Here is a 15,789-nt window from a genome sequence, read left to right on the forward strand (position 1 = left end):
CATCAGTTTAAATTTTTAATAATTTATTAACCCTAGTTTTGCTGATCTTCTTCCTTTTAAATAGCATTACAATCAGACACTTCCTTCTGGATGCAACTATTTTTTTTAATGACGAGTGTCTATTCCAGACCAGCAAAGAGCCTTTATAACGTTTTGATTCATCAGAAAGACATGGTAAAAAAGAGGGCATTTAATATCTCACGTTTCAGCCCTGAAAGAACACAGGCCCCGGCCATGCTGCTAAACGTCTGGCCATGAAGAGGTTCAAGATGAGTTTGTGTCAAGTACTTAAATCCTTCATGACAGAAATTATTGGAGGAAGCCATGTTTTAATACATATACATACAGTGTGTCACAAGCAATCACTACTGACTCTAATCATTTCTGAGTGAATGCCATTTTGTCTGGCATGCCAGAATTTGCCTTAGTTAAATAAGGCTTCTTCCTACGGATGCTAACATTTGTTATGCCTTATGATTTTTAAAATCTTAACCAATGTTGAAAATGTGATGAACCCAAAACATAAGGACACGTTTTACTCTGAATCTGAATTGTTGTTGGTCATTAAATCCGGCACACTACACCATCTGCACTGAATGAAACACCACACACCACAGCAGTGCTGCTGGAGTTTTTAAACACTGTGTTTAGACACAGAATATCATCCGTAGCTGCCCAGCTTGTATTGATCATCCTCTACCACAGAACAATATTGATGGGCTAATCTCAGAAATCTAGAAATGACACTGAGGTGTTTAAAAACTTCAGAAGCACAACAAACACTAACACAGCACCTTTATACCAGTGTCACTGCAGTGCTAAGAATGACCCACCACCCAAATAATAGCTGTTCTGCGTGGTCCTGATCATTGAAGAACAAAGTGAAAAGACGATAATAAAGTAAGCAGAGAAACAGAAGCACTACATTCTGTTATTATGGAAAAAAATTTTATCATATTAGTGGCCTTAATTAAACAAAAAACTGGATTAATTACAGCATTCTGTGATTATTTGTGATTAATCTTTTTTAGTAAGTGTTAGTAAGTGTTACTTATAAGATTTATTCCATGTTTCAGCATAAATAAAAAGTGATCTGGCTACCTTCTAAAATTACAAAGTTTCCAGATTTATCACATGCATTAATGTTGGCTGCACTAGATAAAAAAAACACACTATGGTCGGTGGTATGGCCCTAAAATTCTATTATTGCATACAATATATGTCACATCACTAACTGAGATATTAAAAAAATACAAGATTTTTCATCAGATTGTAACAGAAATAAATGATCCAGAATGTCATGATACTAATAATGCACTCCATATAAAGGATTAAAATAAAATGAATGATACTGAACTGATATAATCTGTCTCTAGTAGATATATAATGGGAAATGAGAACAGTGTGACTTTTTCTACCTTAAAATTTTTTACTCTATTTCCACTATCACATTAAAATCAGGAAAAATGGCACCAATTTTCCTGTAGTGTGGTCCAGGCAGTATGGACTTGTTAGGGTTTGAGGAGCTGGAGCTATGTGGTGTATGGTTCAGTCTGTGGGCTTCAGCCAGGTCTACAAATCATGCTGAGAGTTTATTTTCAGCATTTCATTAACTCCACAAACTGACGACCCTTCTCATTATTAGCCTGCAGGCTGGGCTGGCTGGAACAGCCATCACCAAAATCCTCATTTATATAATTTATTCTGCCAAATAAAGACTGTCACATCTTCCTAATGCTACAAAGGCCAGCACAGATCTGCTACTTGGCAACAATGATGTTAAAAGCACTACATCTTCCTTACACAAGCCTTGAATGTCATAAACATGGCAGGATCTAATTGGAACTTAAGTGTTCTTTCCTTTCCTGCTATTAAATGCTGAAGTGCTACAAAAGGATGCTTTCAAATGAGATGGAACATAACTTCGTGTGAGTAAAAATAGAGAGCGCTGAGAAGTACTAAACACTGCAGTCACATGTTCTAGACATGCCTTTTTTTGATGCAATAAAATAACCACTTTTGCTTATTTTTAAAAATAATTAATTACTAATTGTATCTTTTAATTTCTATATTTTATTCTTCATTATTTGCAAAGCCACTTACCCCACCAACTCAGTAGGACTCCCCCTATCACTAGTAATGCCCAAATAACTAGGAGGGTAAGGACAAGTGCTCACCTCCCCCGATACATGTGAAGTCAGACTCCTCTTTTTCAACTGCCGCTGATGCAGTATCATATCATATCAACAGAAGCCTATACTGACCATTATCACACTATGGATGATGGGAGGAGAGAGCTCCATCTACCCACCTAGAGAGAGCATGACCAAATGTGCTCTCTCAGACTCCAGCTGCTGATGGCAAGAAGAAAAATCAGCCATACTTGCATCATAATATCTGTGTCTCAGTCTGCTAGACAACTTAAAATCCAAGAGCCTTGTTTTTAATAGAGATAGATAATAGAGATGTGTAAGTGTGGATAACTTTTTAAAAGGTACAAACAAACTTAATCAACTCACTTAATGTGAAGCTTCTTCAGTGGTTCTTCAAAATTGTTATTGTGTGGATATACTCAATTAAGAATCTTAATTACCTTTAATACCTGTAGTAATCATGCAATCATGACCCTGAGGTTAACCATATAGCAAGAAGTTAGCTGGTTCCACCCCCTGAACCTACAGGACACCTAACCCATACCCTCAGGGCACGTGTACCTACTGCAGCCTAAGCAATGAAATCTGACACACAGTCAAGAACAGCCAGATGGAAATTCATGCACATTTTACATCAGTCTGAATCCTTTTCATTATAACTTTGCACTGGTATGAAAAGGCACTTTAACAGCATCTTGCTGCCTGTTACTATAGTTACAATTCCCATAATTTATCTTGGAAGACAATTGAGATAAGTGTGAGTAAACAAACACACATTACGCTGTCTAACAGAACAGATCAAATGAGCAGCTGTGTATCAAAAAGGACAGATGTGTGTGTCGGATGGACTTGCCAGGTTGGATGGACTTTTGAGGTCAGTTCAGGATTGTGCTCAGTTGACACTAGAAGTGGTCCTAAAATATTATCACAATAATTCAGGGTCAGGATTTTTTTAGCAATAAGACATAACACTTATCTATCTATCCATCTATCTAATACTACTACTACTACTATTACTACTACTACTACTAATAATAATAACACATTTAATTTCATGCCTTTCTGACACTCAAGGACACAGTACAAAAAGTGCAAAACATGTGGGTTTTGAGAGTGGATTTAAACTGTAAAAGTGAGTTTTATTCCTTATGTCAAGTAGTAAAGAGTTCCAGTTTTGGGGAGCAGAAATAAAGAAAGCTCTGCTTCCAATGTTGGTGAGACGGGCAGGGGGGCACTCAGGTGAAAGGAAGAAGATGATCTGAGGGAGTGACACGGAGTAGCAACATGGAGAAGATTAAAAAGATATGGCGGAGAAAGATTGTGGATGGCCTTGAAAGAAAACAGAAGAATTTTGTCATGAATGCAGGACTTAACCGGGAGCCAGTGAAGCTGTTGCAGGATAGGAGTGATGTGGTGAGTGGATGGGGTTCTAGTAATGATACGGGCGGCAGAGTTCTGGACAAGTTGAAGCTTATGGAGAGATTTGTAGGGAAGACCGTGAAGGAGGGTGCTGCACTAATCCAGGAGGGAGGTAACAAGGCTGTGAACAAGGATGACAGTGGAATGGGAAGTAAGGGAAGGGCGGAGGAGGTTTATGTTACATAGGTGGAAGTAAGCAGCCTGGCTAATGTTGTTAATATGAGATTGAAATGAAAAAATACTGTTGAGGATGACACCCAGATTGTTTACATGTATCAATTTCAAGAGGAAAACATTTGATTTTGGATAGAGTGGATTTTGTAACAATGAGGAGAACCTCAGTTTAAATGTGTTTATTTTAAGCAGACTTAAAGTGAACAAGGATTAAATTTTTTGTCAAGCAGTCAGTAACAGAGGAGGGAGGGAGTTGAGTTTACCAGCAACATAGAGCTGAGTGTCATCTGCATAGCAGTAAAAATGAATGTATTTACGAAAGATATTTCCAAAGGAAAGAACATAAATAATGAAGAGGAGGGGTCCTTGGACAGAGCCCTGGGGCACTCCTGAAGTGACAGAGGAAGGCTGAGAAGAGAAAGTTTCGAGCTACATGAACTAAGTGCAGCAGGAGAAGTATGATTTGAAATAGTTTAGAAGAGTCTGAGTGATACCAATGGAGGAAAGTCTATTGAGAAGGGTGGCATGGCAGATGGCCACCATTTGTTTTTCAAGATTGGGGTTATTGCAGCAGTTTTGAATGTTGCAGGAACAGTTCCAGTGGAGAAAGAGGAGTGAATGATGGCAGAGATGAGAGGGACCAAGGGAGACAAGCTTTAACCAGAACTGCGAGGAGAGGGTCAAGCTGACAAGTGGATGGCTTGGATTTGCGAATGAGGTTTAAAATTTCTGAAGTGGTCGCCAGCTGAAAGTTTGAAAAAGAGTGGGCAGGAGGAGAAAGGTCAAAAGTAATACAGGGGGTGGCTTGTGAACTAAGATGCTTGTGAATCTTTAGAATTTTACCAATAAAAAAATGACATGAGGCAGTTACATAAAGTAGTTAACACAGGTGGGATGGTAGAGAGTATGCGGTTTTTGAAAATGTCTTTACAAACAACTAGTCCAGTTTTCTGTTGGAGACGCTTGTTGCCGTCCTTGGTTTTCATGAGCTGAATTTTGGGTGTAAATCAGTGTTAAATTGTGAGAATTGTCAGTGTCCATGAAAGAGAAGGACTAGAAGAGAGAATCTAAATTAGCTTAACATTACATAAATGAGACGGGGGAGTTTAGTAATGGAGAGAGGGACACAGACATAAAATGAGAGTAGGAAATGGTCAATCATAGGGAGTTCATCAAGCTGTGACCCTTAGAATGAGTGGAAAGAACGGTGAACTGCTGACAAACTAAACTCTCAAGGAATGATGTAAAGTCTTTGGTTAACCTTGTACATGGGAATATTAAAATCTCCCAGCACAACATTGTTTCATGATTTTCCTTTATAAATCATTGGTTGTTCGGATCAGCAAGATCAGTTAAACGTATCATATAGCAGATGATCACAGTGATATTTAGGGTATTTTGGGCCATTCTTCTTTACAAAACATCTCCAGTTCAGTCAGGTTTGATTGTTTCTGAGCATAAACAGCCCACTTTAAATCACACCACAGATTTACAATAATATTCAGGTCTGGGGACTGAGATTATCATTACAGAATGTTGTACTCGTTCCTCTGCTTTAGTAGATTTTGAGCAGTGTAGGGTCATTGTCTTGTTGAAGTATCCAGCTCTGCCGCAACTTTAACTTTCTCACTGGTTCTTAAACATTGTTCTCAATAATTTGCTCATTTTGACTGAAATCCATGCGACCCTCAACTTTAACAAGATTCCTAGTATCTGCACTAAACACACAGCCCCACAGCATGATGGAACCACCACCAAATTTTACTGTGGAGAGCAGTAAAGTGTTTGTCTTGGAATTCTGTGTTATTTTTCCACCATGCATACCGCCCTCCAAATAACTAAATATTAGTTTAATCATTCCACAGCACCTTATTCCAAAATGGCTTGTCCAAATGTGCTTTAGCATATATAAAGTAAAAGCATTTCCACGTGCACAGTGCGAGGGTAACTCAAGGGAATGGGACTAAGCAGCTGTGCAGGCTTAAGAAAACCATTTATTAATGAGGCTAATCGGCAAAAACAGCTTTAGTTTGTAAGGGAGCATACAGATTGGACTCTGGAGCAATGGAAGAAGGTAATGTGGACTGCTGAGTCCAGATTTACCCTGTACATGATGAAGCATTATGCAGTGCCTACTATACAAGCTGAGGGCAGGGGGCAGTGCTATGATCTGTGGTTTAGGTCTAGGTTCAGCAACATTATTGCCCAAAGAATGAGGTCAGCTGACTACCTAAATATACTAAATGACCAGGGTATTTTTCTTCTCTGATAGCACAGGCATATTCCAAGATGACACTGGGCTCAAATTGTGAAAGAGTCCAGTCCAGACCTGAACCCTATTGAGAATCTGTGAGATGTGCTGGACTTTGCGCAGTGGACCAAATCTCCATCAACAATATAAGAAGAATTTGCTGAGAAATTAATGGAACTCTGGACCGAAATACAAAGCTAAAGGTGTTCCAAACAAATATATATCAATTAATTATTTTTTTGATTCAATTATTATTTTTGCTATGCTGCCCATCTCTGCTTCTTGTTCCTAGCTTCATTACTTCAAATTAATAAAAACAGCTAATCGTGGACTTTCAATGTCCTTTAAATTTCCAAAGACCTTTAAATGTGTAATGTGCTACCATCATGTAATATTTGGACAGTGACACAATCTTTATAATTTAGGTTCTGTGTGCCACCACAATGGATTTGAAATAAAACAAATGAGATGTAAATGAAGTGTAGACTTTCAGGTTAAATTCAATGTGTTAAACAAAATATCCTATAAAGCATTTAGGAGTTACAACCATTTTTCTTTGCAACCCTATGTATTTGCACTCATCAAGTCTTCTCTTTATGGTAGAAAACTGAGATACTGATACACCTCCTTCCTGCAGAGTGTTCTGTACTCGGGGGTCTTTTGTCCTCTGTGGAGTTCACGAGTTCACCACTGCACTCTTTTTTCCTGGAATGTACAAAAATGTTGATTTGGGCACTCCTAACATCTCTGCTATCTCTCTTTTCTTCTTTTTTGTTCAAGCTTTTTCCACTTCTATTGAGAGCACCTTTGACTGCATGTTATTGGTTCACAACAACAACTTCCAAAATACAAATGCCACATCTGGAATCAATTTCAGACCTTTTACCTGCTTAACTGATGATGAATTAATGAGGAAATAGCTCATGAAGTCCATTAGTTAAGTCAAGTCAAGTCAAGTAGTTTTATCGTCAATACTGCTTATGTACAGGACATACAGAGGACTACAATTACGTTACTCTCCTTCCCAAATGTTACAACAAATACAGCAAGATAAAAATATAAATGTGAAAGAATAAGAGATACTACATGTACAATACAACAAGGTCAGAGATATAGACATTGGATGTGAGACAAGAGACACAAGACGATGCAATAGTGCAATAGTGATGGGTGATTAAAGTGGGAATGATAGTACCACTGTAAACAGAACCCGTATAAGCATCAGTGCAAATATAGAGGTATAAAAGCTTGAGGCTGGTAAAGTGAACGAGTGCGTAAAATTCTTTAAATGTCACAGTTGTAGGGGGAATGAAAGTGGGTATGATAGTGCAGGTATGAGCAGTAGTGCAGGTGTGGAGTGTGTGAGTGCATGTTAGTATTAAAATAGGTTTTTTATACTTTGTTCAATTACTTTTGAGCCCCTGAAATGAGCAGAATTTGTGGAAAAATGGTTGTAACTTCTACACACTTCATAATTGTGTTCAAAACCTTGAATTAAACCTGAAAGTCTACACGTTATTGGCATCCAATTAGTTTCTTTTTAAATCCAGTGTGGAGGCTTTCAGAGCCCAAATAAAGAAGATTGTGTCACTGCCCAAATTTTTGGACATAACTTTAATAAAATCTATTGTGTTTGAGCGTATTTGATAACATTTTGATATTGATGTTGGCATTTAATTGTTGCAGTCCTTATTGCAATGTCCCTTTTTTCCCTCATATCCTGCAGCTCTAGCTTCAATACAGGTTTGGTGTCGCCAACTTATATGAAGGTTACTTTTAGTGCCTATGTTCATATTCATATCTCAGGTTTCCTTCACTTCACCTATCACCCACAAAGACCCACACATAGCTGGACAGTCTAAAAGCCTAATGGTCAGCTGAAAATCAATAAATAGAAAGGAAATGCAGTGAGTAGCTGCTCTGCTGACAAAAGGAGATGCTGGTTGGGTTTAATTGGGGGCTATACTGTATGTTCTAGCTGGCTAGCTAATGCATTCCTTTAGCTACATTCCCATACAAACAGGGGAACATGCGGTGAATGAACTGGTATTAGCAGACGCACCTGAACAAACTGAGGCAGAAATACTGGAAATAGTTTAATTTAAACGAAGTGGCCTAACTAGTCCCCTAAATATACAGTTAAAGCATGGCTATGAAGCTATATAAGACTATGAGAGCTACAGGAAGCTTAAAATGAGACGTAAAACGGCGTGAAGCTGAACGCTGAACGTCAGAACCCGTAATATACATACAGCAGCATCACATGACTCGACACGGAGCACGCTGCTGGTCTGCCTGCCTTTTGTACTGAGGGGAGGACACGATAAAACACAGAAAACACTGCAGAAAAAGACGCACACTGACATAACCCGCAGTTCGGGGCCCGTGGAGAAAAAAAAAACATTAAACAGAGTTTTGTAAAATAGCCTTAACCTACCTTCTGGCTGCTCCAGCCTGCTGTTGTTGTGGTTTGATGCTCGCAGCTGGCTGCTGACCCATGTACTGAAGTGAGGCGCTATACTCCCCCTACCCGCATTCCGGAAAACTCCGCCCACTGCGCCGCGATTGGTCAGCGGTTCGCACACACAGCCTCTCCGCTGCGGCGCTGCGCTGACTGCGGAATACCAGCCAATCACAGCGCAAGCAGCTGGAGCCCCTTGGACAAAAACACCCGCCCCCACCTGCCAAACGTACTGGAGGAGGCGGGATATACCGAGGGCTGGGTTTGCCCGAGAACGGGTGGGCAGGATGAGCGCTGCAGGGATGGTGAGCAGGCCAATCAGCGGCCTCTATCCTCAGCCTCCATGAATGCAGATCGAAGCTAATTGTCCAGAGTGGGAGTCAGCCCCACGATTGTATTAGTCTATTATTTGATATCGGTCTGTCCTATTTCCTAATTATACCCACACACTTAGTCTTAGTTAGTTAGTCTTAATTTAAAACTTATTTACTATTTGTTTGCTATTTGCATGTGCAGTATCACTGGCCATTCATACATTCTGGGGAGCCATGTATTTTCATATTCTCCTATCCTAAAATAATCCAGAAATATTTTTTGGAAAAAGATGCTGCATGGCCACCTGTGCTAAAATCGCCTGTGTTACAAAACACTGGTCGCAGAGGTGACAAGTTTTAGAAAACTCTGCCAATTAGTAGCAGGCTATGTCCAGCAGAGCGGCAAGCAGGGCGGCATACCACATGCACCTTTAGGCTAAAGGGTTAGAGGACTATGTTAGGACTACATGACCCATCAAAGTGAGATTTTTCAGAGGCACACTCAAAACAGAGAGCCATGAGAACCACCGGCAAGATAGCGTCTCAAGTGACCAAAGAAACCCACAAATTTGAGTATTTTCCAATAACCACTGTATTACCATTGTTTAATTTGTAGTTTTAATGTTTTATGGTAATTTTCTTCACAACAAGCATAAAAAATGCAAGTAGTTTGTCTACGTAGCTAGCTAGCTAACTAACTAACCTTCACGTTCTACCTTAAATGGTGCAACAGGCAGCTGAGGCTATCATTTAAGGTGGAATGGAAAAAAAAAGAAAATAAAAGATGATTTCTGCTTCACATCACAGAGGAATTAGGAATGGACAATAATAATTAATTTCTGCACCATCCCCCCTTTATGAAGACATACAATTCCCTAACATGAACTAGTTTATTAATAAGCAGCTAGGTTGCTAAACTTTAGCGCTCCACTGATTGGATTGTCCCAATTCTAAGGGGGAGGATTTTAAGCAAGGGGTAGGGATACAAATTAGAAATGGGTTTGTGCCTTAAGTTAATGTGTTATTATTCAAAATTAAATGTAAAATGTAATACTTAAATAAAAAAATAGCTTTCCAAAATGGCTGCTACCTTCACTGAACTAATTTTGGTGAATAATGTCTTGTCCCCAACTAATAAAAGATGTGAATTTCACTATAATATAAACTTCAATTTAAATTTCTAGTCTATAGTACGGTGGCCGAGAAAGCACAACGCTGTGCAAATTGAAAAGCACTGCAAAAGCACAAGACACATCCATCAAAATGACAACACAGTTGTTGCAAATAGAAAAACACCCTGCAAATAGAGAAACTCGCTGCAAATACAGAAACGCGCAGCAAATAACCACAACAAAACTTTCCCGGGGGATCTTAAAAGATGCTGTACAACCTAAGCTACTACCTAAGGTAATAAACATAACTTACTTTTCAGAAGCTTGTTTGCCATTTATAGTCCTCTGATCACATAGTGAAGTCCAAGACGTTACTGAAGAAGTAGTTTAGGTGGTACAGTACGGCGGAGTTTTAGGGCCATACCAAAAAATAAATAAAAACAGGTCACTTCGAGAATAAAGACGTAATATTACGAGATTAAAGTCGTAATATTTTGAGAATAAAATCAATATATATTTTTTCAATTTTGATTCAGGATGCTTAAACCATTGCTTATTTTAAATAGCCATAAAACTATTTAATGAAAAGCAGTTGACCTAGAGTTGCAGACATGTTGAATTGTTCATGTTAATCTTTTTCAAAATACATTTTGATTTTCTAAAATTATTTTACTATGACAGGGTGCACAGCTTAAGCTTTACCTCAGCTAAATATAAAGAGAATATGATTAATATTATTAATAATTAAACATGCAGCAGAGTGTCTTCAGTCATTTAAATATAAAACAGAGGTTGTGATGTCACTGATATCAGAGGGACAGAGAATTCTCTGATATGTTTAAATAACTTGATATTTCTTATGAAATTAGCGAAACAAAAAAAAATAATCTTAAAGCATCAAAAATACCTCTATAAAAGCTACAAAAAGTTGAAGTGAAGGTTGACACTCCTCTAAATGTTTTGATGTGTTGAGTCAGAGTCAATGTTGATGAATGTATCGTTACACAGTGTCTGTATAAAATTTAAACAAAAAGCACATTAGATTGATATTGACCCAAGACTAAGATAATTCATTCTAGATACTACACAGCAGCACAATGGGTTTATCTTGCAGGGCCGAGTTGGTGAGATATATTTAAATTGATCAAGCTACCTAATTCCTTATGTATTCATATTTTTCCTATAATTCAGTAATACTTTAAAGATTATTAAGAAATTATAACAGTGTTGTGGGTTCAATACCCAGCTTCAGCAAGCTGCCACTGTTAAGCCCCAGAGCATGGCCCAGGGGAATGGGCAACAGGCCATATCAAACATCCTTAAAGCCCAACTTTGGGCAGATTTAGCTCACATTAAACTTATACATTATAACATGACATAGTATTATGTTAAAATGATCGTACAGTTTTTAAAAAGGTAATTCAATGGTTTCATAGATAAATCTAAATCAATTACGGATGTTAATTGTATTATTTGAAATGAAAAAAAATTGCATGTATTTTTTATATGCAAGATACTGTATATGTCATTTCCTATTTATATCAAAATTCATACATTCAAAATGTATTTAAAACAATTGGAGTACATTATGGAAAATGTTTATACAGGGGTGTGAAAAAGTGTTAGCCCCTTCATGATTTCTTTTTTTTTCATGTTTGTCAGCTCATAAAACAGATTGACATATTATGGTATAATATATATAATTTTTAAATGAAGGTTTTTGTTATTAAGGGAGAAAAAAAATCAAGACCTTTATAGCCCTGTTTGAAACAGTGTTTGCCATTGGCAAAACACTGTGAAAAAATATTCTGACATTGGATAGTGTTTGGATAGTGTGCAAAACGACCATTTTTTCTGAAAGGTAATTTTATTGATCAATGCAGAAGCAACAGAATCTAGGAAAAAAAATAATTTCCAACAAGCCTTAAAGGCAGGACATCTCAGCAGCCCTGCTAAAATCAAGAAAAATAAAATCAAGGAAATTAAAGCATCTGCCAAATTACAAACAAACAAAAAAACATACACAAGCAAAATATATATGAAATCTTATATGAAAGTTTAAAGAATATAGCAAAACAATAAAGAACAAATATAATCATATTTTCCATTTTGTAGCGCACACCAGGTGCTTCATATAAAGCTTTTTTAAAGCTTTTTTTTAAAGATTCATGTAGTTAAAAGCATAATGTGCAGAATAGCAACGCAACACTGAATTAATGTAAAATTGAGTATAAAAGAACATGAGAAAATTCTAACAATATTCTCTCCATGGACAGAAATATATATATATATATATATATATATATATATATATATATATATATATATATATATATATATACTTTGTGTGTGTGTATAAAAGGGCTGCATGGCTGATTTCATGTCTGATTTCATGTCTGATAAGCGTAAGGTGATATCAGATTTATGCTGCTTTCCATTTACTTTGGATGTCGGAACTAGAGTTCTGTGGTCCAGTTAAAAATTCAGATATCAGCTATCACTGTTAGCATTGTCCCAGGTTAGCATTGCTAGAGACTCAAGGGGGGCGGGGTGGTAAGAGAGGGCAACCACCTCTCTTGGTGCCCACATGTTTAAAAAAGTATCTGCCTATTGTTATCTACACATGAAAACATGCCCATAGATAGAAGTTGAACAGTACTGTGTATGTGACTGATTTAATGGGATTTAATGGATTCTAAATTCAAAATTTCCTGCTTGGAACTAGGAAATTCTGACATCCGAACTCAAATGGAAGACAGCATCAATCAATCGATAAATCAATCAATCAATCAATCAATCAATCAATCAATCAATCAATCAATCATCATCATCGTCATAATATCTGTTCCTTTTAATTTGCTCCTCCACAGTCAATGATTCCAGTTCCTTTCCCCACTGAAGGAGGCTGGCTCCAGCTGGCAAGCTGGCATCTTTGGTGTCAGAAATATCGAGCCTCCCCCTGTTTCTTTTCTCCGCACTCTGCTTGTCTGCCACCTCTCCTGTCTCCATTCCAAAATCCATAAGATCGTCCAGCAGAGAGACTGCTGATTTGGTGCTGGATTCTTTGGTGTAAAAGTCCTCCTTTAGATCCAACAGCAGTCCAGAACTGTCCCCAAAGCCGGCGAATATATCGTCGAGGAACTGCGAGGCACTAAACTTTGACTCTTTGTGTGGATTCTCATTATGAGGCAGATCTTTTCCACACTGATCCTGCGGTTTTGATGCTTCTGATGCCTCGTCTGTCCTGTTGGCACTTAGAGGTTGAGCAGGTTGATCAGTTATGACCAGTTCGTCCGGCTGGAGTAACTGTACAATGTCTTCTGTAGCGGGCCTTATTTCTTTTTTGGTGTTGTTTACCGAAGAAACTTCAGTTACCTGAGAAGAAGGTGGTGCAGATGAAGTGAGATCTAGTAGATCCACCCATGTGGCATGTAACAGGTTGTTGTTACTGTTGTTGTTGTTGTTGTTATTGTTATTATTGCTGTTATTGCTGTCGTGAACAATTCCATTGGCGGTCTCATCGTCTTTGGCTTCATTGTCGATCACAGTCACCTTTACTTCACCTGCATCTCCATTTCCATCACTTTCTTTCTTAACCTTTTCCACATTCTCCTCCACACTCTCTTCCTTTATTTCTGTACTGTTCACTTGTTCCTCAGCCGTCACCTCTTCTTTTTCCACATTCTGCTGCTCCATGCCTTTCTCTCCATTCATCTTCATCTCTGAAACTTCTTTTTTCTCATCTTTTACTTCTTCTTTGCCTTCCACTTGCTGTACCTTCTCTGATTCCTCTGTGACTTTAGGTGCAACCTCCTGCAAGCTGCCTGCTGTAGTGGTGTCGTCAGTCTGCACCGCAGGCTGTACCACAGCAACAGGCTGCTCTAGGACCTTCTCTTCAGATTTAGCTGGTTCTGATGGTGCTATCCCTTGGTCACCACTTTGTTCCTTCTCCTTGAGTTTACTGGGTGATGTCCGTTCTCTCTGCGCTCGCTCCATTTTTTTATTTTTCTCCTGTGGTTCAGGCTCCTCTTTAGGGGGCCACGCAGGCTTGACAACAATTAGTTCCTCTTCCACACTAAAGCTCTTCTTTGGGGTCTCGTTTTGAGGTGGCCAAACAATCGCAATCTTACTCGCTGGCCTTTTGGCATTGATGTCCGACATACTCGAGTCTTTCTCCTCCGCTGGGAATAAGTCATGTTCTTTGGAGATATGCGACGCTTTGGTATCTGGTTTGACTGGAGAAGCATTTTTGGTATTAGTCTTTTCTGGTGTGTTGGGATTTTTCCCACTCCAAAGCTCCCTGTGGGGCTTTTCTCCAAATCCTTCATCGTAGTTTCCTTTGGACTTGAAGAGCTGTTTGTAGTGGGGTTTGCAGTACATTCGTCCATGGAGAGAGGCAAAGTTTCCTAGGCTGGAGAGGGTACAGAATATATGAGTATGCCATGTATAATACTTTTGTATTTTATAATACACACTATTCATTATGGCCCATAGAGTGCTATGGAAAAGATTAGGACTGGATGATAATTCAATATCATTATATATAATGTATATCAAAATAGACATTGTTTCAGTAAAAGTGATATGATGTTTAAAGACGCTTTCAATACAGAATACTGCTGTTATTACAACATGGATTTATATAATCACAATATTACTCAATATTGTCAGAATTACTGTGTCATGATCTATGACACAATATCAAAAATCAAATCAAAGAAACTCATCATTTTAAGTGGTCTCTTATTTCCTTCCAGAGCTGTATGTTATATATTTAAGTAAACAGTTTTGATCATTTACCTGAGTTGGCTGTTACAGTGGGCACACCTGAAGCAGGTTTTATGAAAATTTTGTTTGTCCGCTATGAGAGACTCCATGGGATACACCCTCTTCCGACATTCCCGACACAGTTCGGACTCTGGCACCCTTGTTTTCTGTTAAAGATAAATAAACAGAAGAAAAATAAATTATTATATTGTAATCAGAACAGCAATCAGGATTGTTTTAATCAAACTCACTCATGGCAGATTAGTATCAGTAATGTAGTATTAATGACACAGCAAGAACTAGGCCTGTCATGATAATAAGGTTATCGACTTATTGCACAATATTTACACATGAGTTCATGACCTTGATATCATGCATTGAGACTTCTTGCAAGTTTTTTTTTTCATGCATCAATAATGGCATCTCCATACACACAAAGTGGACTGCCACAGGTGAAGGCAAACAGTTCCATTTTCCATGTATTGCTATACTATACTATATGCTATTATACTATTATGGTGGTGGTGTATGAGGTGTTAATGTGTGTTGTGCTACTATGAGTGGATCAGACACAGCAGTGCTGCTGCAGTTTTTAAACACCTCAGTGGCATTGCTGTACTGAAAAATGTTCACCACCCAAAGAATGGCTGCTCTTTGGTAGTTCTGTGGAGTTCTTTGAAGAACAGGGTGGAAGGTGGATTATGAAGTATGCAGAGAAACAAAAGGATTGAGTCTAGCTGATAAGATGGATAATGGTTGTAGAAACAAGGTGGTGGTGGTTATCCTTGATCAGTGTAAAATCACTATATCAGTGGTATTAAATAGTATTAAAATGATCCTTTTGTAGTTCAGTTATTTCTGGGACAATATAAATATTGTTAAGCAAAAAACAGTTACCATGACAGGCCTACACACAACATTATTGGATTATCACAAAGCATAAAAAAAACATTTGAATAAAAATATCATATTTTCACACAACATTAATACATAAATACAAGTTATATAATATATAACCAAAAGCAGTGTCCTGTAATCAGTGCTTAAAAAAGTACTTCAGACCAATTCTGTCAAAACCTTCCATGCCTTGATCACAAAATCAAACAAGCCACTATTTTTTAGTAATCACCCTGTACAC

The 15,789-nt window shown here is 38.0% G+C and overlaps 2 protein-coding genes across 3 annotated transcripts in view; both read right to left on the reverse strand.

The window, feature by feature from the left end:
- Positions 1-8,516, reverse strand: part of b3galt1a (UDP-Gal:betaGlcNAc beta 1,3-galactosyltransferase, polypeptide 1a) — a 38,602-nt gene extending 30,086 nt beyond the window's left edge. Inside the window, exon 1 of the mRNA XM_007248856.4 lies at positions 8,435-8,516. The gene's annotated coding sequence lies outside the window, so the exon portion shown is untranslated. The remainder of the gene's footprint in view (positions 1-8,434) is intronic.
- Positions 8,517-14,160: 5,644 nt separating this feature from the next.
- Positions 14,161-15,789, reverse strand: part of xirp2a (xin actin binding repeat containing 2a) — a 52,132-nt gene continuing 50,503 nt past the window's right edge. For both annotated transcript variants that reach the window (XM_007248857.4, XM_007248858.4), the window contains 2 exons: positions 14,685-14,818; positions 14,161-14,295 (listed from right to left, as the gene is read on the reverse strand). In XM_007248857.4, coding sequence (XP_007248919.3) covers positions 14,724-14,818 — 95 coding nt within the window. In that variant the 3' untranslated portion in view covers positions 14,161-14,295; positions 14,685-14,723. The remainder of the gene's footprint in view (positions 14,296-14,684; positions 14,819-15,789) is intronic.

Source organism: Astyanax mexicanus, chromosome 5 (assembly GCF_023375975.1).
Source record: "Astyanax mexicanus isolate ESR-SI-001 chromosome 5, AstMex3_surface, whole genome shotgun sequence".
NCBI classification, from domain to species: Eukaryota; Metazoa; Chordata; class Actinopteri; order Characiformes; family Acestrorhamphidae; genus Astyanax; species Astyanax mexicanus.